At 44.5% G+C, this 24,704-nt stretch overlaps 1 protein-coding gene and 1 long non-coding RNA gene across 5 annotated transcripts in view; one reads left to right on the top strand and one right to left on the bottom strand.

Annotated features, from left to right (window-relative positions):
- GABRG1 (gamma-aminobutyric acid type A receptor subunit gamma1) overlaps positions 1 to 24,704 on the top strand; it is a 76,625-nt gene that overhangs the window by 13,964 nt on the left and 37,957 nt on the right. For 2 of the 4 annotated variants that reach the window (XM_082238246.1, XM_082238247.1), the window contains exons 2-3: positions 18,158 to 18,306; positions 23,959 to 24,026. In XM_082238246.1, the coding sequence (XP_082094372.1) occupies positions 18,158 to 18,306; positions 23,959 to 24,026 (217 nt within the window). Of the gene's footprint in view, positions 1 to 669; positions 1,433 to 18,157; positions 18,307 to 19,820; positions 19,921 to 23,958; positions 24,027 to 24,704 lie in introns of those variants that run through there. The other 2 variants (XM_082238245.1, XM_082238249.1) reach the window with 2 other exon arrangements.
- On the bottom strand, positions 362 to 24,520 carry LOC309540941. The gene is made up of 4 exons (XR_014223550.1): positions 24,266 to 24,520; positions 17,071 to 17,179; positions 3,245 to 3,346; positions 362 to 480 (listed from the first exon to the last, which is right to left on the bottom strand). It is a non-coding gene; the product is annotated as an uncharacterized lncRNA (long non-coding RNA).

The following is a 24,704-nucleotide window of genomic DNA, read 5'->3' as shown; positions in this document are numbered from 1 at the left end:
ATGATCAACTCACCTTCTCTTATTATCTGGGAGAATTCTTCATAAAAACGTCCCAGCTCTGGTCTAACCTAATTCTCGTCTTTGTTCTTATAACTGTTCTCCCAAACAACTTATTCTTTGGGGTTTATTCGGCACCAGCTAAACTAAGAGTAGCAATGCATCTAGACTTTTTCTTCTTCTTTCAGTTTAGGTAACTCACCAACATAATAAGTACGGAATTTGTGAAAGTTGTTTCTGATGAGACCGTTTGCATTCTGTGAATATTTCTGATGTGCTGGAAATAATTTCACTTTAAAAACAGGAACCCTTCTTTCAAGTGAGCCGCTTGCTGGGAGTTTAGTTAATTATACTGAGCTTATCATGTGGAGAAGAAAATGTTTAATGTCATTTGGAGATGTGCTTCACAGCTGTAGTGATTCAGAAGAGACTTGATCTTCTTGGCACCTGCTGTATCCATCAAGCCACCACAAGTTTGATGGCCTGTTAAAAGGAAATAAAAAAAGAGGATCAGATCCAATTTTTTCAGTGCAAATGGAAGAAAAATGAGTGTGACCTCAGGCTCAGGATTCATCTCAGGTACATCTCAGGCAAATGGAAGCTCTGTCCGCACATCCAAAGGAAGCAGACTCCCAAGTCCCCATGGGTGCTGGCCGTTTCCCCATCACCACCTCTCCTGACCTTTCATGCATTGAATATGAATTGAGATTCCAACAAAGATTCTTCCTGCTCAATAAGATACCCTGATTGCACAGAGGTGACATGGTTGGGGGCAGCATGTATTTCTGTGCAGTTTGAGCCCTCATATGTTCTTCTGCACAACCAAAAAGGACATGTACATGAAATTACCCACGTCAGACAAGTCATCCGCATTGTGGGTCCACTGCCAAGTGCTGATTCTGGTCTCCACCATGCAGAAGATGTTACTGTGGACAATCAGTGTTTGAATGAGATCTAATGCTTCCAGGCATCTGGGTTGGTTTGTTTCTTTAAATCAGTACTGAGCGTTGCAGAGTCTGCATAATGTAATTGACATAAAATCTTAACTGGTAACCCCCCCCATCCCCATTCGTATTTACTCCAGCCAACATTGCCAATTGGCAGAGGAAATAACGAGTTGTAGTTCATAAACATCCGGAGGACATCTGGCCCCCTAAGAAATTTTGCTAGACTTACCACATTTGCTTTCCTTAAAATTCCTTGAATATTTCTCCTGAGCAGAAACCTCCAAATCTGCCTTGCAGTTTCACTTCAGATAAAATTTGGTAGCAACTCTCGTCCCAGGTCTCATTGATTCTGCCCACTGCCCAAGGAGTGTCTTCACAATGACTCCTAACAAAAGAACCAGTGCAGGTGAGAAGCAGTGGTGCTCTCAGGGCAAGACAGAAGTCCAGGACCTGACCTCGTGGAATGAGCAGGAGGACCACCAAACAAAGTAAGGCTGCCTTATTATGTTTTGAATCAGTGCATATTTCCATCTGAAATGGAGACCACCATAAGACCAGTGTGTGAAATTCCCTGACTGCAACCACTGGTGAGAGGTGGATGACCCTCCCCCCCCCCAAGTTGACCAGCACTGTGCATTAAAGCTGTCTCTGTGTTACAGGCAGTGATGTGCAGACCCCTGCCCAGCTCAAAACTCCCCCCCCTCTTCAAAATTATTCCGATGTTTCTTCTAAGAGGAAACTTGCACATCAGCCTTGAAATTTCTCTACGGGCAATATGCAGTGGCAGCTTGAGTCTCAGATTTGTGGGTTGTCATCTTCATCTCTTGGGTGAGAACACTGAACATTGCAACTATTTTAGCCTTGCTAGCAGGACATGGGGATATTAATTTTCTATAGGGAAGGGTTGTAATTACACTCCTATGGAGGAGGGTAATAATTCTTGAGTGCGACAAGCAAAACTCTTGCAAGGAAGGCATTCTGTAAAAGCCATAGGAGGCTAGTCGATGTGATTTGCCTAGGCATGAAACATCCCACGTTGTAGCACAAGTATTCTGGATAATTTGTCTTGGTATTAAAAGGGAAGAATCATGGCTTGTCATTAAAAAGAGAAAAGCAAACCCTCGGTGGGGTTTTTTTAATGTGATGTTATGACATTGTATTAACTAGCAGAGTTTTACTGAGATAGCAATCCTAGATAGTGTGGAAATGCTTTGTTTCATAGAACCCCCAAAAGCAGTTGTGTGAGATGAAATGCATAAAAACATTTTATGGTGCCCAGGGGAGGACATCTACATTTACAATTACCTTCTATCTTCACATTCACAATGGCACTCCAACTGCCACTGTTGCAGGAGAAGGCAACTGAAAGCCAGGAAGCTGGAAGTCATGGCATCTATGGACCTGTTTCAGCTAATATCTGGTCTGACAAGTGTGACAAGTCATGGTGCTTCCTATGGGATAGGATGAGAGTGATCTGAGGTGACGCCATTCCTCCGATGTCGTTCCCTTGTGAACAGGTTAACCAAAGATCAGGTCAAGTCTGCATCCACAGTGATAACCAACTTCATGGGGGGTTACCTCCATCCTGTAGGTCAATCTTAGGTCACCAGGGTGTCTAGTTTGGCCTGCAAGGCCATTTTCCCCAAACCACACCAGGGCACCCATCAGCTGCCATCACTGGTACAAGCAATGCTCATGAAGAGGACAAAGGAACCAAACAATACAGTGATCTTTCTCCTTTCCTCTGCCACCTGCCTTAAAGAGTGTAGAGCATCTTCAAAGAGCACTTGTGCCAAGGGCTTTAAGGCAGTCCCTGTGCAGAGTCCTTGCAGAGGCTCACTCAGGAGTGCAGGGTCTGCATTAAAGTGCTTGGCAAAAGTGCTATTTGAAGCAGCCTCTTCTCCCTTTAAACATTGCCAAGTGATGCTAAATGGAGGGGCCACTGCTTCAAAGAGTGCTTTTGCAAAAGCCTGTCGGACAGCACCCAACACCCACCGTACATAAGATAATGTGGGGGCTATCTTAAAGTCCTTTGCAAACAGCAAAAGATCTTTGATGCTGTTGCTGGTTCTCAAGGACCTGACACCCAGCTGGCTATCTGATATTCCACACAAGGGATTTTGAGAGGTTCACAGAGCCACCCACCTGTCAAATCCCCCCACCCTCTGGTGAGGCTGATCCTGATAAGGATCTGACCCATGGTGCCAAAAACGGTTCCCTGCCCTTGGTTTATGAGGATGCTTTCGTCTCGAAGAAGATGCTTCTAGTGCAATAGGAATGACAAATAATTGTGTTCATACTTCCCATGCCTTAAATCACAGGAGTTGTTGCCCAATTAAATGTTTGATCAGACAAGAACATCAGCATACTGCCCTGGGTCTTGTGACTCATAAGCTCCTGTTCTGTGAAGAAATAAAAAAAAACAAGGAATGAAATGCCATCTCAGCCGTATGATTTGTTTATTGAAACCGGGAGGTCACGTTCAGCTGCCGCCTTTTAAAATTCATGGTCATTAACTTAATTTGGGCGCTCAGATTTACAGAGCTCAGATAACCCAACTTTGGTGCTGGATCTCACTTACACTGTGGATAGCAGCAAAAGACCGTTGCTCTCTTCTTTTGTGCTATCCACTGCATAATCTGACAGGTGTTAATTGCAATTTAAAACTCAGCTGATTGGTCTGCTCCATATTGAAAATAGAACAAAGATCTCCAATATTCATGTTTAAAGATGAACGTGCTGCCTGCTAGTGAAAATACCTAGTCATTAGTCATTTTGTGCTTGGGGATTTATTAGTCATGGTGCTGTTTCTAATTAGTTGGAAATAATAATTAGGACAGTTCTCCCCCCCTTGTCTAGTACAACTTCCACTTGAGTATGAAATATTGTCTGTTTTTATCATAAGACTCTGGCTGGAACTAGATGTTGTCGCAAACACACAGCTGGTGCCAAAAACCATAACAGCTCCATGCTTTGTTTTTCCCTTTTCTGTCTTGTATTGCGTAGTTGGGAAAATGAATATGCAGTGTGATGTCATCAGGCTGTGAGTTCTGCCAATGAAAGCGGGAGGAGAGAAATCACTGTCTGATTACATCACATCCTGTGTGGAGTAGCCCTAGTCATATAAGGAACAGAGAAAAAGGAGGCCTGGAGCAGTTATTTCCATTGCCTTGTGCAAAAGCATGAACTCTAGAGAGGAGGGGATCAAGCAAGCTAATCCAAACCTTCCATCACTAAGGAGATTTCTTTATTCTCTTGCTGCCTCCACTAACCAACCCTTTGGCCCCTGAAACTTGTTTACTGGCCCATCCTACACTCTGCACTATATGATATGTTCATTCAACTCTGTGCTGTATAGGCATGGGGTAAATAACAAAATAGGGACGTGGGTGGTGCTGTGGGTTAAACCACAGAGCCTAGGACTTGCCAATCAGAAGATCGGTGGTTCGAATCCCCGCAATGGGGTGAGCTCCCGTTGCTCGGTCCCTGCTCCTGCCAACCTAGCAGTTCCAAAGGACGTCAAAATACAAGTAGATCAATAGGTACCACTCCGGCGGGAAGGTAAACGACATTTCCGTGTGCTGCTCTGGTTCGCTAGAAGCGGTTTAGTCATGCTGGCCACATGACCCAGAAGCTGTACGCCGGCTCCCTTGGCCAATAAAGCAAGATGAGCGCCGCAACCCCAGAGTCAGTCATGACTGGACCTAATGGTCAGGGGTCCCTTTACCTTTACCTAAATAACAAAATATAAGAGCATTTCTCTCTCTCTCTCTCTCTCTCTCTCTCTCTCTCTCTCTCTCACACACACACACACACACACACACACGTAGTTGGCATCCATCTGTCTCAGGAGACAATGAGAAAATATTTTAAAGGGGAAGAGAACTAATTTTACAACACTTTGAACAATTACACGTAAACAATAGAGGGAATTAAAACGAGATAGGAAATCATCCTGCTCAGCCTAGTTCAAACTGTTTCTCTACATAAGCTAATGCTTGGCAGCTAATCCATACTAGCTTTATTTTAATAAATTAATTCTACTCTCCCACTTCAAGCTTTTGGCCAGCCAGAAGAATACTGCATCTGTTTCACTTTCTCATAATTTATTTGGGTTTCCTCACCCCCCCTTCAGCCTTTCAATTTCATTCCCACCCTTAAGTATCAGGTTCTTGAACTGAACCTTTGGCCCTGCTGTGAGTAGTATTCTCTGAGGAAAAGCAATCGTTCTACAGCGTAGAATACCCCCCCCCCAATGACATAATAGTTAGATTCCTTCACATCTTGTGCTTGTGATCGTGTCTCATTCCAGGCTCAGACAGTGCTGAACCAGTTTGTATCAAAGTCTTCTTATATAGGCGTTTTGCAATTTACTTAACTTGTGCTGTCTCCCTCAGCATGGAGTTAATGCAGCTTAAAAGTCCAGCTCCTTGCTACCAAAAGTTAATATACAATGGCTCATTAAGAAGGAGCATCACTGACAATGTAACCTGAGAGCAAACTGTAATAAAGATATCCCAGAGGGCAACGTGTGGTTAATAGTCTGGCTAGGAGCGAAACCACTATAAATGTGTGTTTCTTTGGGGAGAATAATAAGCAGGAAACTTCTTTAATTTATGCCATGAATTTGTAAACATTTGACTGCTTCAAGTACCTGTGGCAAGAGTCAACGTTTATATGGATTAAGGGGGGGGGATATTTGTTTATTCAGGCATAAAAATGCTCAAAATGAATACTTACCAATTGCTCAAGCCCAGATTTGGATAGTGCAATTACAGTGGTACCTCAGGTTAAGTACTTAATTCGTTCTGGAGGTCCGTACTTAACCTGAAACTGTTCTTAACCTGAAGCAGCACTTTAGCTAATGGGGCCTCCTGCTGCTGCCGTGCCGCCGGAGCACAATTTCTGTTCTCATCCTGAAGCAAAGTTCTTAACCCGAGGTACTATTTCTGGGTTAGCAGAGTCTGTAACCTGAAGCATATGTAACCTGAAGCGTATGTAACCTGAGGTACCACTGTACTAGCATTTAACTCTAGTTTGGGCATCCAGCTCGTGTGTGTGTGCGTGCGAAAAAAAACTGAGGACCCTGACATGTGGAGTTGTTTCCTAAAGCAGTTGGAGGATGAGACCATCACAGAGGTTTATTAGAATAACATGTAGATGAGGATTAGGGCATGAAGCCTTTCTATTAATTCTCCTCCTAACCTCGGTATACTGTAGTTTGCTTCACTGAACTCGGTTATCAATTATTCATTTGCTGCTTTTTTCCATATCTGATTAGCATGCCTTGAATTATTCTAAGGAAAAGGAAAAGCATATTTGAAAACCTCTTTGTTCACTAACTCAGCATAATAGGACACTAAGTTAAAAGGAAACAAAATCTCAAATGTGAAGCACACAATTGGCTTCTAGAAAATGCTACCCATGGATAACATGCCCAGTTCATGTGACCAACTGAGCACAGTGAAGGGTGAGATGGGGGGTTCCAACCCGGACGTCTAGTACTGTAGAGCCAGTGTGGTGTAGTGGTTAAGAGTGATAGACTCATAATCTGGTGAACCGGGTTCGCATCTCCGCTCCTCCACATGCAGCTGCTGGGTGAACTTGGGCCAGTCACACTTCTCTGAAGTCTCTCAGCCCCACTCACCTCACAGAGTGTTTGTTGTGGGGGAGGAAGGGAAAGGAGAATGTTAGCCGCTTTGAGACTCCCTAGGGTAGTGATAAGTGGGATATCAAATCCAAACTCTTCTTCTACTATTACAGTGGTACCTCAGGTTAAGTACTTAATTCATTCTGGAGGTCCCTTCTTAACCTGAAACTGTTCTTAACCTGAAGTACCACTTTAGCTAATGGGGCCTCCCACTGCCGCTGCGCCTCCAGAGCAGTCTGTTCTCATCCTGAAGCAAAGTTCTTAACCTGAAGCACTATTTCTGGTTTGGCGGAGTCTGTAACCTGAAGCGTATGTAACCTGAAGCATATGTAACCTGAGGTACCACTGTACTTACAAACGCCTCAGGTTACAAACACTTCAGGTTACAAACTCCGCTAACCTGGAAGAGTTACCTCGAGCTGAGAACTTTGCCCCAGGATGAGAATGGAAATTGTGTCCCGGCGGCGCAGCGGCGGCAAGAGGCCCCATTAGCGAAAGCACGCCTCTAGTTAAGAACAGTTTCAGGTTAAGAATGCACCTCCGGAACGAATTACCGTATTTTTCGCACCATTGGACGCACCGGACAATAGGACGCACTTTGTTTTAGAGGGGGGAGAACAAGGGGGAAAAAATCTCCCCCTCTCTGCCCAGCGCCCCATCAGTGAAGCGGCAGGAGGCGCTGCACAGAGAGGGGGAGAACGTTCCCCTCTTGTTTTCCCACTCTAAAACAAGGTGTCGTTTAAGGTGCGTTCAGGCGGCTACCTTGGAAGCCTGGAGAGCGAGAGGAGTCGGTGTGCACTGACCCCTCTCACTCTCCAGGCTTCAGGTTCCCTTCGACCTGCTCTTTGGGGCTGGCGGGGGGAAGCCCACCACCAGCCCCAAAGAGCAGGTCAGGGAGCAGCGGAAAGGCGCAGCAGACAGGCTCCTGCCATAGCCACGCGTCACCTCTCCAGCCGGGAGAACGTGCGCGGGGCTAAAGCAGCCTCCCGCGACCCTCTCCCAGCTGGAGAGGTGACACGCAGCTATGGCAGGAGCCTCTAAAGCAGCGCGTCACCTCCCCAGCCGGGAGAGCGCGCGCGGGGCTAAAGCAGCCTCCCGCGACCCTCTCCCAGCTGGCGAGGTGACACGCAGCTATGGCAGGAGCCTCTATAGCAGCGCGTCACCTCCCCAGCCGGGAGAGCGCGCGCGGGGCTAAAGCAGCCTCCCGCGACCCTCTCCCAGCTGGAGAGGTGACACGCAGCTATGGCAGGAGCCTCTATAGCAGCGGGAGAGGGTCGCAGGTGCTTCTTTAGCCCCGCGTGCGCTCTCCCGGCTGGAGAGGTGACGTGGGGCTGTAGAGGCTCCTGCCATAGCCGCGCGCCACCTCTCCAGCCGGGAGAGGGTCGCGGGGCTACGGCGTCTTCGCTCCATAGGACACACACACATTTCCCCTTCATTTTTGAAGGAGAAAAAGTGCGTCCTATAGAGCAAAAAATACGGTAAGTTCATAACTAGAGGTACCACTGTAATTTGTCTGGCAAAGCAGTGTTCCTAGTCATTCTGACAGAGACTGCACACTGCTTGTATGCGCTTAGGCCTTTCCAGGTGAGCCAATGAATGTGCGCAGGTAATGCTGTCATTGTGATCCAACTTCCTTGTCCTCTGTGCATTCACTGTACAGTGGTACCTTGGTTATCAAACGCCTTGGTTTCCAAACGCCGAAAACCTGGAAGTGAGTGTTCCGGCTTTTGAACGTTTTTGGGAAGCTGAACGTCCGATGCGGCTGTCAGCTATTGTTTCTGGGGCGCCTGCACCAATCAGAAGTTGCGCCTTGATTTTCGAACATTTTGGAAGTCAAATGTACTTCCAGAACGGATTAAGTTTGGGGCTTTTGTTTTTGCTATTTATTTTGCGTTTTTGTTTTTGAGGCTTTTTCAGTTAATTTGTTTTTGTGACTGTGTGGAACCCAGTTCAGCTACAATGACTATCATCAGTGCAGGTAATTTTTTTTTATTTTTTATGATCTACAACACTGTCATATTTATTTTATAGTACAGTACATTGATTATTGCTTTCATTTTATGGAGCAATGGTCTCGTTAGATAGTAAAATTCATGTTAAATTGCTGTTTTAGGGGTTGTTTTTAAAACTCTGGAATGGATTAATCCATTTTGCATTACTTTCTATGGGAAAGCGCACCTTGGTTTTGGAACGCTTTGGCTTTGGAACGGACTTCTGGAATGGATTACGTTTGAGAACCGAGGTACCACTGTACCCTGTTTTGCCCTGCAAGGTACAAGAAACAGCAAAAAGTGGTTGTGTGTGGAATTTGTGCTTACCCAAATGAGGCTTAAGAATGACATTTTGTAATGTTTGCATTTATTTACATATATACAAGTTGACTATAGGTGGAGGTTCACAGATTCACAACCTGAAATCTTCCAGAGTTCCAACTTATCTCTCTTACCTTCACTCTGTGCTGCCTGAAAACCACAAGCTACAGGGTGAGTCTTTTAAAAGAGGCCCCATGGAACATGTGTACTCTGTAATCCACGGTGCTTCTTTTAAAAGACTCACCCTGTACTTGCTGTTATTGACCTCTGAATGTCCCTCAACTGAAGACACGGCTACACAGCTGCAAATAAAACATTTTAAGTGTGTTTTTAAATGGAATATACAACTTGGCACTAGATGGCGATGGTGAGCCTCATGGAAAATTCAATGTATTTTTTAAAACGCTTTTAAAAGAAGCAGTTTCAGAACTTTTTATATATGTGTGTGTAGAGTCCACCTATGTCTAGCCTCATCAACTCCAGGTTGATAACCATTCAGTTAATCCAAGCAAAATAATAGACTGTTCTAGGCAAAACCCTGTTTCTTAGGGTTGTATTTATTTAACATATACCCAGAGTAAAACCATAAAAATTAATAGATTTAAGTCAATCATGGTCATTAATTTTAATAAGCCCATACCATCCAACATCCCACTCATCAAAATCAGTCCTGAGCTCTCATGGGAGCAAAAAACAAGCATCTTTTGGTCTGGTGCTCTGGTAATTCCAGGATGTCCCACTGAAATTGGGACTGTTGGGTATGTGAGTCTACTCTAAGAAAAAGTTGATTGAAAACAACCCCTACACCCCTGTTCCCACTATGCCTGAATCCTTTACAATCAGAGTTACTAAACTGGAAGGGACTCCAAAAAAGTGATTTAGTCTAAACTACGATCCCATTAAAAATACAGTGGGCAATAGCCGTGGCTATCTCTAGATAGATGTGAGGATCGTGGGGTCTCAAAAACTGTGGTTGCTGGCTGTGAAACTCACTACATCTCTGCGGCAGCTTGCAGCAGGAGGCCTGATCCCTGCTGTGCTGCACTGGCACAACTGCGAGTATCTAACGGATGGGTTAGCCTGGCTGGGATCAGGTGACACAAGGAACAAATAAGGTCCCATCTGGCCCTATGAAGCTGACTCCTCCGTCTGACTAATGTGTCTCAGGTGCAGACTAAACTGCTCTCACATAACAGTATATCCCTGATTACCAGCCTGTTCACTGTCTACCAAACCATTAGCTCGCTTTCAAGGCCACCAGCACTGTCAGTATAGATTGAGGCTGCATATCTTGGATTATCAGATGCTGTCCACAAACCACTGGGTATGGCTACTAGAGGTGTGATTCCTGCAAATCCAGGATAACAAGCCAAGGTGGACTGCTTCAGCTTGATTTGGGGCTGTGGGTTAAACCACAGAGCCTAGGACTTGCCGATCAGAAGGTCGGTGGTTCGAATCCCTGGGACGGGGTGAGCTCCCGTTGCTCGGTCCCTGCTCCTGCCAACCTAGCAGTTCCAAAGCACATCAAAGTGCAAGTAGATAAATAGGTACCACACCAGCAGGAAGGTAAAGGTCGTTTCCATATGCTTCTCTGGTTTGCCAGAAGCGGCTTAGTCATGCTGGCCACATGGCCCGGAAGCTGTACGCCGGCTCCCTCGGCCAATAAAGCGAGATGAGCGCCGCAACCCCAGAGTCGGTCGCGACTGGACCTAATGGTCAGGGGTCCCTTTACCTTTGCAAGGCAAGCACAAGTCAAAACAAGAAACCCCTGTGAGCTTTGTGGCCACCCGCAATCCAGACACTTTTGTAAAAGGCTGCAGACAAGCATCTGTAAAACGCAAATCTTGGTTCTTAAGCTTAACCATTAAGGCTTCTGCGTGGGGGGTAGCAACTTTGCCAAATGGAAGCACCCCCCATCTTTAGCATAAGGAAAACACCAGGATCAGAAGGTCAGAAGACAGGTATAGTTTGCAATCAAAGGGAATGGTATTCCCAGCCATGCTTCCACAGTCCTTTAACTGGAGAGACCAGGGATTGAACCCAGGCTTGCTGTATATGAAGCATGTGCACTGCTTAGGGGCGTAGGAAGGGGGTATGTGGGGGGATGCGGTCCACCCTGGGTGTCAACCTTGAGGGGAGTGACAAAATGCCACACTGTGGGGGGTGGCACTTACCTTGGGGCCTTGCCTGCAGCTTGCCCGAGCCACGCATCTCTCCTGGGAGTGATGTGGTGGCTCAGGGCTCTTCGCTGCCTGAAACAGTAGCATGGGGCTTGCGTCCGCCAGGCAAACTCCGTGGGCAGCTCATCACGCCACCCCCCTGGGCAGATCGCTGTGCTGCCCCTCATTGGTGGATTTCCGTGTCGCCCCGTACGTGGATCTCCATGGCGCCTCCATGCACAGATTACCACAGTGCCCCCTTGTGGCACCCCATGCACGCGTCACTGTGGCACCCTCGAGGGTGGCTCGCCATTCCCCCCCCCACTCCAGGTACCAGAGTAGATAGCTACGCCCCTGGCTCTGCTACTGAACTATGGCCACAACCCACAAAGCACTGCAGTGGCAGCACTGTATGTGTGTCGTCCCCTATAGCAAGGAAGGTGAGCCAGCTTTTCTGAATGGCTCCTCCTGACATGACTCATTCCCCATCCCGCCCTTCACTTGCCAGAGCAGGAATCTACAAGAAATGCCTGCGTTTGGGGGTTTTTGGGCCATTTAAAATCGAGGGTCTGTTTTTACCGGCGTTCAAAACGTTAAGCATAAATTGGCACTTGCTGAAGCATCCTCGAGGCATAGACGTGTGCAGCAGACAATGAAGGCCTGTTTCTAAATGACTAGTTGGAGGATTAGCTCCCCGCCACCCCCGCCCCAGTAATGCAGAATGCTGATTTTGTGGCTATAGTGATGAGATTTACTAATATGCATTTGTCATTAATTCAATCATACTCATTATCTCGTTCGTTCAAAGGAACAGCAGAGAGACTCTCAAAAGCCTTGTGGGTGGTTCAAAATCCCCCTGGCGAACCTGCATCCAAGAGTGCCCTACTTTTTCCTCAAGATATGGCACAGGCACCCTCCTCATTTAGACTTCACATACTTTTATTATTATTATTAATTTGCAGTCTACACAGCAGTCATATTCTGAAGCTGAACCTTCCCGGCAATGATCCTCCCTTATTCAATTACAAAGAGTTTCATGTGGGCAGCTCACCATTCCCTGCGTTCCAGAAATGGAACTGCAGACAGGATCACGTTTTAAATGAGGGGTCTCACCATGGAAAGCGAGAACAGACCTGGCCTTCAGTCCTAACCACCTTTACCTGGGAGTAAATCCCATTGAATCCAATAGGAGTTACTTTGGAGCAGCTCTTAGAGCAGCCATCCAACATATACTGCTTTACATGGCTTTGTGTAAATAAATGCTTACCTCCATGGGGGATGGATAAATCACTAAGGAACAGGTGATGAGGGTTAGAAAAAGAAGAAAATTACCTGCTCACCATCTCATTGATTACTGGGGATATTGCTTTTGTAAAGGGTGGAGCAAAAGACATGATCAGGCATGCTTGTACTTTTGTATGGGGTGAGTGGGGTCTGCAGAAGAAGTCTCTATTCCAGCCTTCTCTTTCTCAACAAATTAGCAGCAGCAACACACACTATAACAATAATAAATATAAGGTGTACAAGTATGTAAAGCATCACATCCGCATCTCAGTAATCTGCGTGATCACTTTGCAGTTTATATTTATACATGCCTACATGATTCTCTGGGACGCGGGTGGCGCTGTGGGTTAAAGCCTCAGCGCCTAGGGCTTGCCGATCGAAAGGTCGGCGGTTCGAATCCCCGCGGCGGGGTGCGCTCCCACTGCTCGGTCCCAGCGCCTGCCAACCTAGCAGTTCGAAAGCACCCCCGGGGGCAAGTAGATAAATAGGTACTGCTTACCAGCGGGAAGGTAAACGGCGTTCCGTGTGCGGCTCTGGCTCGCCAGAGCAGCGTTGTCACGCTGGCCACGTGACCCGGAAGTGTCTCCGGACAGCGCTGGCCCCCGGCCTATAGATGTGAGATGGGCGCACTAACCCCAGAGTCTGTCAAGACTGGCCCGCTCGGGCAGGGGTACCTTTACCTTTACCTTTACATGATTCTCAGTGCTATGTAGCATCACTCAGGCACCGTATTTTTCACTCCATAAGACGCACCTGACCATAAGACACACCTAGTTTTTAGAGGGGCAATGCAAGAAAAAAAAATCCTTTAAAGGGAGCGCTGAGCAGAGCCTGTATGCGTCCCAGGCTCTGCTCAGCGCTCCCTTCCACGAGCTGCGTGTGTGCGCCGCTTGCAGGCTTTTCCCCTGGGAAGGGAGAAGGGCAGCCCGTCAGGAGGTGGGGGAAGGGACAGAGGGGCTAAGCCAGAAGCTAGAACAGCAAGAGGGAGCGCTGCACAGTGACCCCTCTCACTGTTCTGGCTTCTGGGATAGCTGCGCGAAGCCTCCTCAGGGCAGCGGGATGAAGGCTCCCCGTGCCCTGAAGAGGCTTTGCGCGGCTAAGCCAGAAGCTAGAACAGCAAGAAGGAGCACTGCGCAGCGATCCCTCTCGCTGTTTGGCTTCTGGGATAGCCTTGCAGCCTGCATTCGCTCCATAAGACGCACACACATTTCCCCTTACTTTTTAAGAGGGAAAAAGTGTGTCTTATAGAGTGAAAAATACAGTAGTTAGAAGGCAAGTTATTTTCACACTTTCAAAAACAGAGCTGCCAGCAACACACTTGGTCATTACACCGTCTATCTCCTATTATTACTATTTTACTTAAAAACAGCTTAATATTTTAGAAAACTCTTTGAACATCTTGTTTTCCATTAGTTTGGTAGTGTTGCTTTGCCATGTACCTGCAGTTTCCTCCAACCCTCCAACTGTTGTGGGAAATGAGGAAGGAAAGATAGTGGGATATTGGGGATGGGAGAGGCTGGGATGAGGGATAGCAACAGATTGGAAAGATGTGGTGCTAAATAGAAATTGCATTCAACAATGCAGTTTGCTAATGCATCAAACAGAATAAACACTGAAAATCAAAAACATTCAAGATGTAGGGTTGACTTTGCAGAATATTTCTACAGTATTGCCTTTCTTTGCATCCACTCTTCATATAATGTTCAGGTTAGTTTTCTAGTTTTCTGTTGATCCTTTTAAAAAAATGGAAACTTAATTTCTTTTGTGGAAGTGCAATTCTACCCAAATAAAAACCATTGTATGAATAAAAGACTACTCCCACAGTTAGTGAATCCATAATGCTATTCCTTTTGGAAAGTCAAACACCCTGATCCAGCCATGAGTTCAAGAAATGAATGAATGAATGAATCTTTATTTGCGTCAGCCATCAGCCATAGCAATAAAACAACAATACGATATACAAAGAATAGAAATAAAAAGTCAATTATATAAAATACATTTTAGGATTTTGAATCAATAGTCAAATAGTGGATCTTATACTGATTGCCCCAGCTAAAAACCTTGCAACCTTTGCTGTCACCTGCTCATCTTGATCTGCCAAGAGAAAGGACACTGTGGCAGTGGTTGGGTGACCTAGAATGGACAATAAAAGAGGTGTGATAACCTCTTTCCTCAGGTCTTTATAAAGAGCGCAAGCCAGAAGGACATGTGCCACTGATTCGGTACTGCCATCTCCATAAGCATTTTTGTGTGTGGAATCTATTGAAACCGTCCCTCAAGTACAGCTGAGGGCAATACATTCAATCTTGTGATAGTAAAAGTGTGTCTATATTTTAGACGCCATCATTCCAAGATATGGGAACCTGCACAGAACTGCCTTGGAATAATATAATTTTTGAACTGCAAGGGACTTAGAATGTCACCTATTTATTTGTTTAATTTATTTATATGCTACTTTATACTTAAGACATTCGTTAAGGGATCCAACCCTTTACTCAATGAGGGATCTACAATGCAGGATGCAATTGCAGTACAGTGGCCCTGATCTCTTCTTGGGTCACTCATTTCGGTGGAGGAAGCAGATTCATGAAATCATTTCTTTGTGTACGGAGATCCATGTTTTCCATTGGTAAAGGTTGTACCATTTTGTAACAGACTTACACACAAAGAGAGAGATTTCTGGATTGGGCAGTACTCTGTTGAAACTAAGAAGCAGCAATAATATATGTTTACAAAATATTAGGATTCCTCCCCCCCCTCAGAAACAACTGTGTTAGGTTTATAATGGTTTTCTCTCCATTCTATATGTGCATTCTGCGCATTAATTAATGCTCACCATTGTCTGCCTGTCAAGATATGCTCATCACTGCTATGGTTACCACTTTCAGTTTGGGTGCACTTTGTTTGACTTCAAGCCCCCAGCAATTGCTTGAAAATTTATTGGAATGAGTAATGGAGATTGCAAACTTTAGCACTGGAGGAATATTTAAAGTCCACACTCATTTGATTCAAATAGAGAGAAAATTACTTCTAGGCATTCTTTGACCTTTGAGGGGATCATCTGAATGAATTTGCAGACATGCTCAAGCTGTTGCCCATTTTCCCCCCTTGCGTGTATTTGCAAAACAGCAATTTTATACTTTATCCAACTGAAGGGTAAGTAATAAATGGACATGCAATTGTTTTCACTCTGCAGCTCTTTCCTTTTTTTCCATCTTGATAAGAGTATGCAGATAATAATTCAATAGAATTATATTGAGTCTAGCAGTAATGTATTTGTGAACAACTAATTTACTTGCTAACTGTCCTCATTTGGGGACATCATAATAATGTCCAAGATTAATAGATAAGCATGTGCATGCCAAGAGGGGTGTTTGATTTGTTTTCATTAAACGCTAGACTAATCCCCACCACCACCCATATAGCCAACTCCTTTTGAATGCCACCCCCATTTTGAAAGCAGTTTACCATTTGGAGTAAGAGGACAGCTGTTTAAGAAAAACAAATCAACAGCCCTGTTGGAAGTATATGTTATGTACAGAAGTCTCACCCTGGGCCAGCAGGGGGATACTGTAGATAGTTATGCAAATAAGGGATTGAAAGTGACGTTCAGTGATTGGATAGTTTTAGAAAATTGTTACAGTTACGTTGTACTGGAGCTCTATATAAGCAGGCTGACTGAACCCTTCAGTTCAGTTCTGTTCTGGCCTGTGAATAAACAAGAGCTGTTTGAAGAATCGCTGTGTCGTCTGATATGTTCACCCACAACTTAACAGTATGGAATTATCTGCCCGGGTTTTTGGATCCTCTCCTATGAATCCATTAAAATACTTTTTGGAAGTGAGAACTAGGCAAACTTGAACACGCAGCTAGTCTAACTTTGTACTTTCCATATGGAAGCTTCTGGCTTGATAACGATTGCCATTGCCAGCCTGGAGAGCCATTCAGGTGATGATTTGGATCTCTGAGGGAAGAATGGGAGATAATCCTTCTAACATGATTGAATGTCCTGGAGCTATTTGAGCAAAGTGCTCAGCATGCCACAGCTTAAAGTGGGATACTGGAAGGCTGTGGGCTGCAGTGCAAGGGAAAAAAACATGGCAAAATGAAGGAAACTAGCAAAATTAAATGTAGGATTTCATTCCACGAACAAAAGTGTATGCTGCCTATTATGGTACTTTAGTATAGGAAAACCTGGAATAACTTAATAACAAAATAGATTACTCAGCAGTCTGGAAAGAACAATTTCATCCGTTGATTTATTTTTAATGTACATAAAAGCTACAATTACCTTCTGATTACCTTGCGACAATCTAAATTTGTTAATAGCATGATATATACATTACCTTCATTAAAAAAAAATCTGCCTTGTTTTAGTCTGTGTGATATCAAGTTTGTATTTAAAAGTGTAAAAATCTATAAGGTGTAAATATTAAAAATTTGGGGATTATTTTTTTAAAAAAGATGGATATGTCTCTGCATAGCAGGTGCCATATGCCATCTCTCTCAATGAAGGACAGCATCTTTTACCCCTTCTATGCATATATAAAAAATGAGAATACAACTGTGTAAGAACTGATACCTGGATTTGTTTGTTTTCCTCTTTCCTCCCCATCCCCCTTCCCTTTTTGTATTGCATATATTAGAACAGAACACTATTTTAAATTGTAAACCACCTTGGATGAATTAGCAGAAACATGGATCGTAAATGTAGTACATACCTTAATAGCAAGGATGTGCATTTGATTCAGATGAATCCAGAGCCCAAGCAGGGTACCTCAGAAGGAGTTGTGGCTTGTCTGGGGCAAAGTGGGATCAGCAGAAGGTGGCCTGAGTTGAAGGAAAGATTTTATCATATATAGAATAGTACCAGGGTGGGGTGATGGGGGAAGGGAGAACTCCATTGCGACTGACAGGCAAGTTTGTATTCCGGGTGAATTATGACTTACTATACCTGGAAACCAAATCCCTTTTGGCACGTCTCATTCACAAATCAACTAGTGCAAAAGCCCCTGAGTCTCTTTAACTGCAGTTCAGTGGATTTCTTAGCTATGAGTGCCTCTGTCTTGCCTGAAGTTCTCAGACTCGTTGCTCACAGAATGCTGGTGGAGATTACCCACCCCCAAACAGCAACGGCTGCCCTAGCAGAAAAATACTTCTGCCATCCATTGGAAATTTGGCATGGTCCATGTCCTCAGAAGGGGTGACCTTGCCTACAAATTTCATTCAATTCTGCTTCAGAATAAAACAAATATTGTCAACATTTCCTTAAAAATAATAATTAAAATTTGAAACTACGCTACACAAAACCCCCTGAACATATTTGCCTATACTTTGGCAGGTTGTATCTACTCTTGAGGGACTAAGTGTGCTTGCAAATTTTACTCACTTGTATCAAAAGAAAAGAGTTACAGATTTTTAATAAAATTCTTTTTAAAAAATTCTCAGGAGTTTTAAAGGAAAACATGCATGAGTAAGCCCCATATAAATTATATTGGGAGTTGCTGTTACAGACCTGTGGTACTATCCCTCTCTAGTTCTGATAATGTCACTAAAATGCACAGTGTTCAATTATACAACTTCACTGGGATCAAGTTGACTGATTTTTCAGGAAAATGAAGATAGTTGGGCTAGGAATGAACAGTTAAATTTATTTTTGAACCCATTTTTTGTTTCATTGTGACCCTAACTGCTGCTATTTTAATGCTTTTGCATATTTATGCAACACTGATTGTTGAATATTTCATTCCTCACACTGCTAAGTTCCATTATTTTCCCTCTCCCAACCTTTCATTGAACTACCATTAGCATGGATAAAGCAGATGATGAAGATGACGAAGACCTAACTGTGAACAAAACATGGGTGCTTGCTCCAAAGATTCACGAAGGAGATGTCACTCATATACTGAACTCTTTACTCCAAGGCTATGATAATAAACTCCGACCAGATATTGGAGGTAAATGGTATTAAAATTTCAGTTTTAAAAGAATATATATTGAATACATCTTCGCAACAGCTGTTTTTGTTCTTGACATATCTTGGCAGCATACTGGATTAGGCCTCTAATTCTGGGATAATTGTGCTCCAAGCCCCAAAACCCATCCCCCATGGAAATAAAGACACAGTGGAGACAGAATTTAGTTTAAATGTTAATGGGCAAATTTTGGCCACAACTTTATTAAATACACAAATGTGACTGGTATTGACTTAGGCATTGGTATCAAAACTATAATTGGCTCCTGCCCCACCCTGCAGGAAGCCTGGAAGGATAACCTACCAGCATGGGGAGCTCCATCAATGTATATTGACTGGTGCTCACCCCCCGGGTTCCCTGGGGTTCTGGCATGGCCCTAGCCTCTCTCCGGGCTTCGGACGAGATTCGGACCCCCGGATTCCTTTAACGGAATACCCTATTAATTGGAGGGGCAGGTGATGGCCGCACCTCCCCTCCCCACATTCCCCTAAACCAATGCCTAACCGCCAAACCTTACAAAGTTGTGACGATTGCTAAGAGGTAGGCAAAAACCAAGAGGCCACAGCCAATCTGCCACATTGGACAAAATTCCTACCCGGCCCCCGTTCCAAAACAGGCGACCAACCGAAGTCCAAAGCAAGGCCAAACATGACCTAATAAACGGGTGGGTGGGCGGGTGTTCGGCAGCGCGAAGCAAAAGGAGGTCCCTACGTCGCGCTGCCAAATAAATACCCCCAACCTTGCCACGCTGCCGATTGGCTAAAGGCCATTGGCATAACTGTGGCACCACCGGCTTGGATCGGGGCAAGCCCCGCCCACAAGCCAATTGGGGGAAGAGTTCCAGGGCTGAGCACAACATGGACCCTCTGTTAGGAGGATCCAACTTATCACAAAGTGTCTGTTTAATGTAATGCATGTAAGACCTGCTAGTGGAACACTCATTATCCAAAATTTCAGTTATCGAAACAAAAATAATTATAACCAAGCCTCGCTACAACAACTGAGGATTCGGATATCTGAACAGCTGGGATTTGCCCACTTCCTTACTTGTTTCTGCTTTGCTGGTCAGCGGCAGCCATATTGGGCCGAAACCATGGAGGGAGAAGGACAAATCAGTCTTTCCTTTGTTTGCCATTTGCTGCTTGACTGCAGCAGTTTCTGGCAGAAACCAGGGCCGGGAGGGAGATGCAACAAATTAGAAATGTTCTCATAGGAAATAGTGGAAACCCTCAGCGCATTATGTGAACACTTGCCTAATGAACAATTTCTTGGGAATGCATTGCGTTTCGAAAGTCGGACCTGTGTGTCTATTGAAAGCAGAGATTCAATATACTGATTTTATTGTAAAGTTATTCCTGGCTTATACGACCCCCATAGTCCAGATAAAAAGACAAACAAATCACTAAACTCTTCCGTGCTGAAAGTTCCTCTTTTGATTACACTTCTTTAATTGCTTAATTGATCATAGTCACATTTCTATCCTATTTTGCACCTAGGGAAAGCAACCTGAAGCCACACACCTACGCCCCACCCCAATTGCAGCAATGAACTCTGTTTACATACGATACCTGAAAAATAATTAAGTCTGCTTTCAAAGTGAGGAACCACCTTTCTTATGGCACAAGGAGATGGGCTCAAATGACAACTGTTGCTCATTAGCTATTGAGGTTATCTGGAGATGACATTGATTACCCACCCCATTTTGTTAGATTTGGGGTGGGTTGTGAAATGTGTATTATAGTTTTTAAAGTTTACGTGTATGACCCAGGTGGCTCCCGAGCAGAGAGAAATTCACAATTAAATGAATTATTGCTCAGGCGGACAAGGACAGGGGAGTGGGCCGGTGAAGATATTTTCTTTGAAGTTAAGTTTGAAAATACTCTGCAACATAACAATTAAGTTCTGAGTCACTGTTCTTTCATATAAGTGATTGATTTTGTGCCCGGTGTTGTGTATTGATCAAGAGTCTAGCTGAAAAGATATTAATAAACCTGAGTTGTGCTTTGGTCGGGATACAATTATGAGGGCTGAAGAAGCTAATGGATTTTCTAAACCTATCTTTGCTAAGAACATATTGAGAGGAAAGAATTGGTTTTGTGTTTTCAATGTATTAATTTGCAGGTTGCATAATTAGTGGTGCATTTGATTGGTTTTACCCATTTGTTACTTTTGTGCATTAATCATAATTTGGAGTATGGGTGCTTGCCATCCGCTCCCCGTGCCCCAGCTTTAAAAGCTTAAAAAACCTATCTTTCCTCCCAGTGTTTTAATATGATCCATGTTAATAAACAATATTTTATGTCAACTAAGGTTGCAATCCTACAGTACTTGCCTTGGAATAAGACCCATTCAGTTCAGTGAGACTTTTGCGTGCATTGGGTCTGAACATAAATAGAGGAGCAAAGTTTTACATGAGGTGTTCCACCGAAGCATGATGCTTATATTAAGAACATTTTAAAATCGATAAATTACAGGTGTTTGGCCTGATCTACCCCCTCCCAAATGTGCAGAGCAGTAGGCAAGCAACTCTGTGTTTTCAGGAGGAAGTGTTGATTGGCACTGAATAGTGCCAATCCTTTCCCTTCTTCCTCTGCCAACCTTCTGCAGGGATTCTGCTGATATGCCAGCAAAACCTCTGCCTAGCTGGCTACATTATATAGCAGGGAACCCTTCCATGCACCACATATGGGCATTCAACAGCTGTTTTCTCTATGTGCTCCTCTAATGTTCCATGTTGGAGTACATAGGGAACTCCCTTATACTATCAGACTATTGGTCCATGTAGCCTTTTACACCCTTGTGCAAATTAATTGAAACAAACAATGTAGTTTATTCTACAAAACTCACATATACATCTATAAAACTCACATATACTGTACGTACATTAGTAAAGGATATGACCGCCGCTATTTTAAAGCAGCATTTGAACACGGTTTGGCATGGAGTCTACTAGTTTCGAACAGTCGCTGTTGATTTTCAGATCCCTGTACCACACTTGAATCAGCGCCTGAATGAGCTTCTCGGTAGTCGTACAGTCTACAGCACGGAGGCGACTTCTGCATATAGCCCACAAATTTTCAATGGGATTTACGTCCGGGGAATTCCCTGGCCAATCAAGTACCTGTATTTGCTGCTCTGTCATGAATTTCTTCACTGCTTTCAATGTGTGACGGGGGCTAGGTCCTGCTGCAATATCCCAGTACCGTCAGGATACCTCTTTTCCAGCTCTGGAATAACACTCTTTCATAGACCATTTCGATCGGATACTCCCTACTGATGTGGATAGATTCCTCCAAGATGGTAGGCCCACCACCTGCCTCCTTGATCCGTGCCCGTCTTGGCTGATTGGGAGTGTCCAGATGTCGCGCGGACCCCCCTGGTTGAAATTATCAATTTGTCCCTTGACACTGGGACATTCCCAGGGGAATTGAAGGAAGCAGTGGTGTGTCCACTCTTAAAGAAAACTTCATTAGATCCCTTAGACCTATCCAATTACCGCCCAGTTTCAAATCTTCCATACCTGGGTAAGGTAATTGAGAGAACGGTTGCTGAACAGCTTGGTAGGTTTCTGGAGGAAACATCGGTATTAGATCCATTTCAGTCCGGTTTCCGTCCTGGTTTTGGGACGGAGACGGCTCTGGTTGCCCTAACAGATGATATCCGTAGACAACTGGATCGAGGCGGGTCAGGACTGCTGATCCTTTTAGATTTGTCAGCAGCCTTTGACATGGTCGATCATGATCTTCTGGACCACCGCCTCACAGATGTGGGGATACAGGGCATAGCCCGTAACTGGTTGTGCTCTTTTATCTCTGGTCGGGGAGGGAAATGTCATCGCGCCACTCCTTGGTGTGTGGAGTGCCGCAGACCACAATTCTCTCCCCGATGCTTTTAAACATCTTTATGCGCCCCCTTGCCCAGATTATCCGGAGCTTTGGGCTGGGCTGTCACCAATATGCTGATGCCACTCAACTCTATCTGCTGATGGATGGCCACACCGACTCGGCCCTGAACACACTGACCAGATGTTTGGAAGCTGTGGCTGGATGGTTTCGTGGGAGCCGATTGAAACTAAATCCTTCGAAGACAAAGGTCCTATGGTTAGGTCGGGATGGCATGGGGATGAGGGACCAACTCCCTTCTCTTGCGGGGGCCCAATTAGTGCCATTGCCTTCCATTAAGAGTTTGGGTGTAATCCTTGACGCCTCCCTTTCCATGGAGGCGCAAGTTACAGCAACAGCCAAGGCGACATTTTTCCACCTTCGCCGCATCAAGCAGTTGGTCCCTTACCTTTCCCGCCCCGACCTGGCCACAGTGATCCATGCGACGGTCATCTCCAGGCTTGACTACTGTAATTCGCTCTACGTGGGGCTGCCCTTGAAACTGTCCCAGAAACTCCAGCGGGTACAGAATGCTGCAGCGAGGCTCCTCACGGGGTCTTTGCCATGGGAGCATATTCATCCAGTGCTTTTCAAGCTGCACTGGCTCCCGGTGGAGTACAGGGTCAGATTTAAGGTGCTGCTTTTGACCTTTAAAGCCCTTCACGGCCTAGGACCCTCGTACCTACGGGACCGCCTCTCCTGGTATGCCCCACGGAGAGCTTCAAGGTCCATAAATAACAACACCCTAGTGGTCCCAGGCCCTAAGGAAGTTAGTTTGGCTTCAACCAGAGCCAGGGCCTTTTCAACTCTGGCTCCGGCCTGGTGGAACACTCTGCCTCATGAGACCAGGGCCCTGCAGGATCTGATTTCTTTCCGCAGGGCCTGTAAGACAGAGTTGTTCCGCCTGGCCTTTGGCTTGGAGCCAATTTGATTCCCTCCCTCTCTTTCTTTTTTCCTTTCCTTCTCCTCCTGCAATGAGGCTACATTTTAATATTTTAATGTTCCATTATTTTAATGTTGTATTTTATTTTTGTTTTTAAGTTGTAATCATTCATCTTGTTTTTATTATTGCTTGTAAGCCGCCCTGAGCCCAGCCTTGGCTGGGGAGGGCGGGGTATAAATAAAAAAATATTATTATTATTATTATTGTTGTTGTTGTTGAACCTCACTATATTGTGGTGAGCGCATCATTCCTTCTACAGGCTGCAGGCTTCCGACACCATAATGATCAACTGACTTTTCGTGTTTGTTTTGAGTACAGGATTACGAGTCAGATGGAAAACATGCTTTGTTTCAATTAATTTGCACAAGGGTGTATTGTCTATTCTGAGTGACACCTGTTTCTCAGGGTCCTAGGTGCATCATCATTTACCTGTTCCATTGTAACCTGGAGTTATGGGGTACTGACCCTGGGACGTTGGGCTTGCAGAGCTTGAGCTCCCATAGAATAGCCTGCTGTGGGCCTGGAGAGTAGTAGGCAACTGGATGCCAGCACGAGGTGTGGAAGGGTACCCCATTGTTAAAAATGGCCAGGCATGTTGCAGTGTGCCCAGCATAGTAGCATAGCATACCATCTGAAGGCCAATACCAAGCTGTGTACAATGCCCATGAAGCTGTATGTCCACAGAAAGGGATGCATTAGGAAGACTAATGGTGTGGTCTTCTATTGATTCACAAAAAAATTACATTACTGTACTAGACAACAAAGGAAGCACTGCATTTCACATGGAATTATGCTTACTGTTTTGTTTAGTGAGAACTACAGTAATTGAAACTGATGTCTATGTTAACAGCATTGGTCCGGTCGATCCAATTAATATGGTAAGTTTATGGTTATTATAGAACTTCCAAGGTAAGATTTTGATATCCATCTGCTTTCCAATCCATCACGCTATCAAGAGATAAGGTAACCTTGTGCTTTTGAAAAGCGACTATTATTTTGACTGAGATAGCTGAGACATCAAGTATTCTTTAGAAGCTACTTTTGTTATCAAGGAAAATCTGACTGAATTAAGAGTCATAGAAGACAAAGGCAACATTTGAAATAGAACTACACTAACCTTATTCAAAGGACTCCCTTTTACTTCGTATCCTCCTGACAATCTGGAAATGACTGCTTGGCAGATCAAAACTAAATTAGGCTAAAATGGAATGTGATCTAAGTATATTTAAATACCAACAAATACTGTTGAGGTACTTATTCTGTTAAAATAAGCAAGGTAGGAAAACTTGCATGCTGCTGAAGCTTTAGTAAGGTAGCTTTTGACTTCCAATTTGGGACTGAGGCAGTTTTGATTGTGGGAGGGTGGCCAACATTCTGATCATACTGTGGTCATACTGTGTTTTAGAACCCTGATTTTCTAGGATTCTAAAATATGCAAAAGAGCACCCTCTAATTTGTGGAGGGTGATCAGAAGGGTCACTGTGATCCAATTTTACATGTTTGTTCAACACTAATATAGAATATGTAAAGAGAGCTTTCATCTTCGTGAATTCTGA

This window comes from Podarcis vaucheri (assembly GCF_965113315.1).
Source record: "Podarcis vaucheri genome assembly, chromosome: 9".
Classification (NCBI taxonomy): domain Eukaryota; kingdom Metazoa; phylum Chordata; class Lepidosauria; order Squamata; family Lacertidae; genus Podarcis; species Podarcis vaucheri.
Note: the sequence above shows the minus strand (reverse complement) of the source record. Positions and strands in the feature narration are given on the sequence as shown.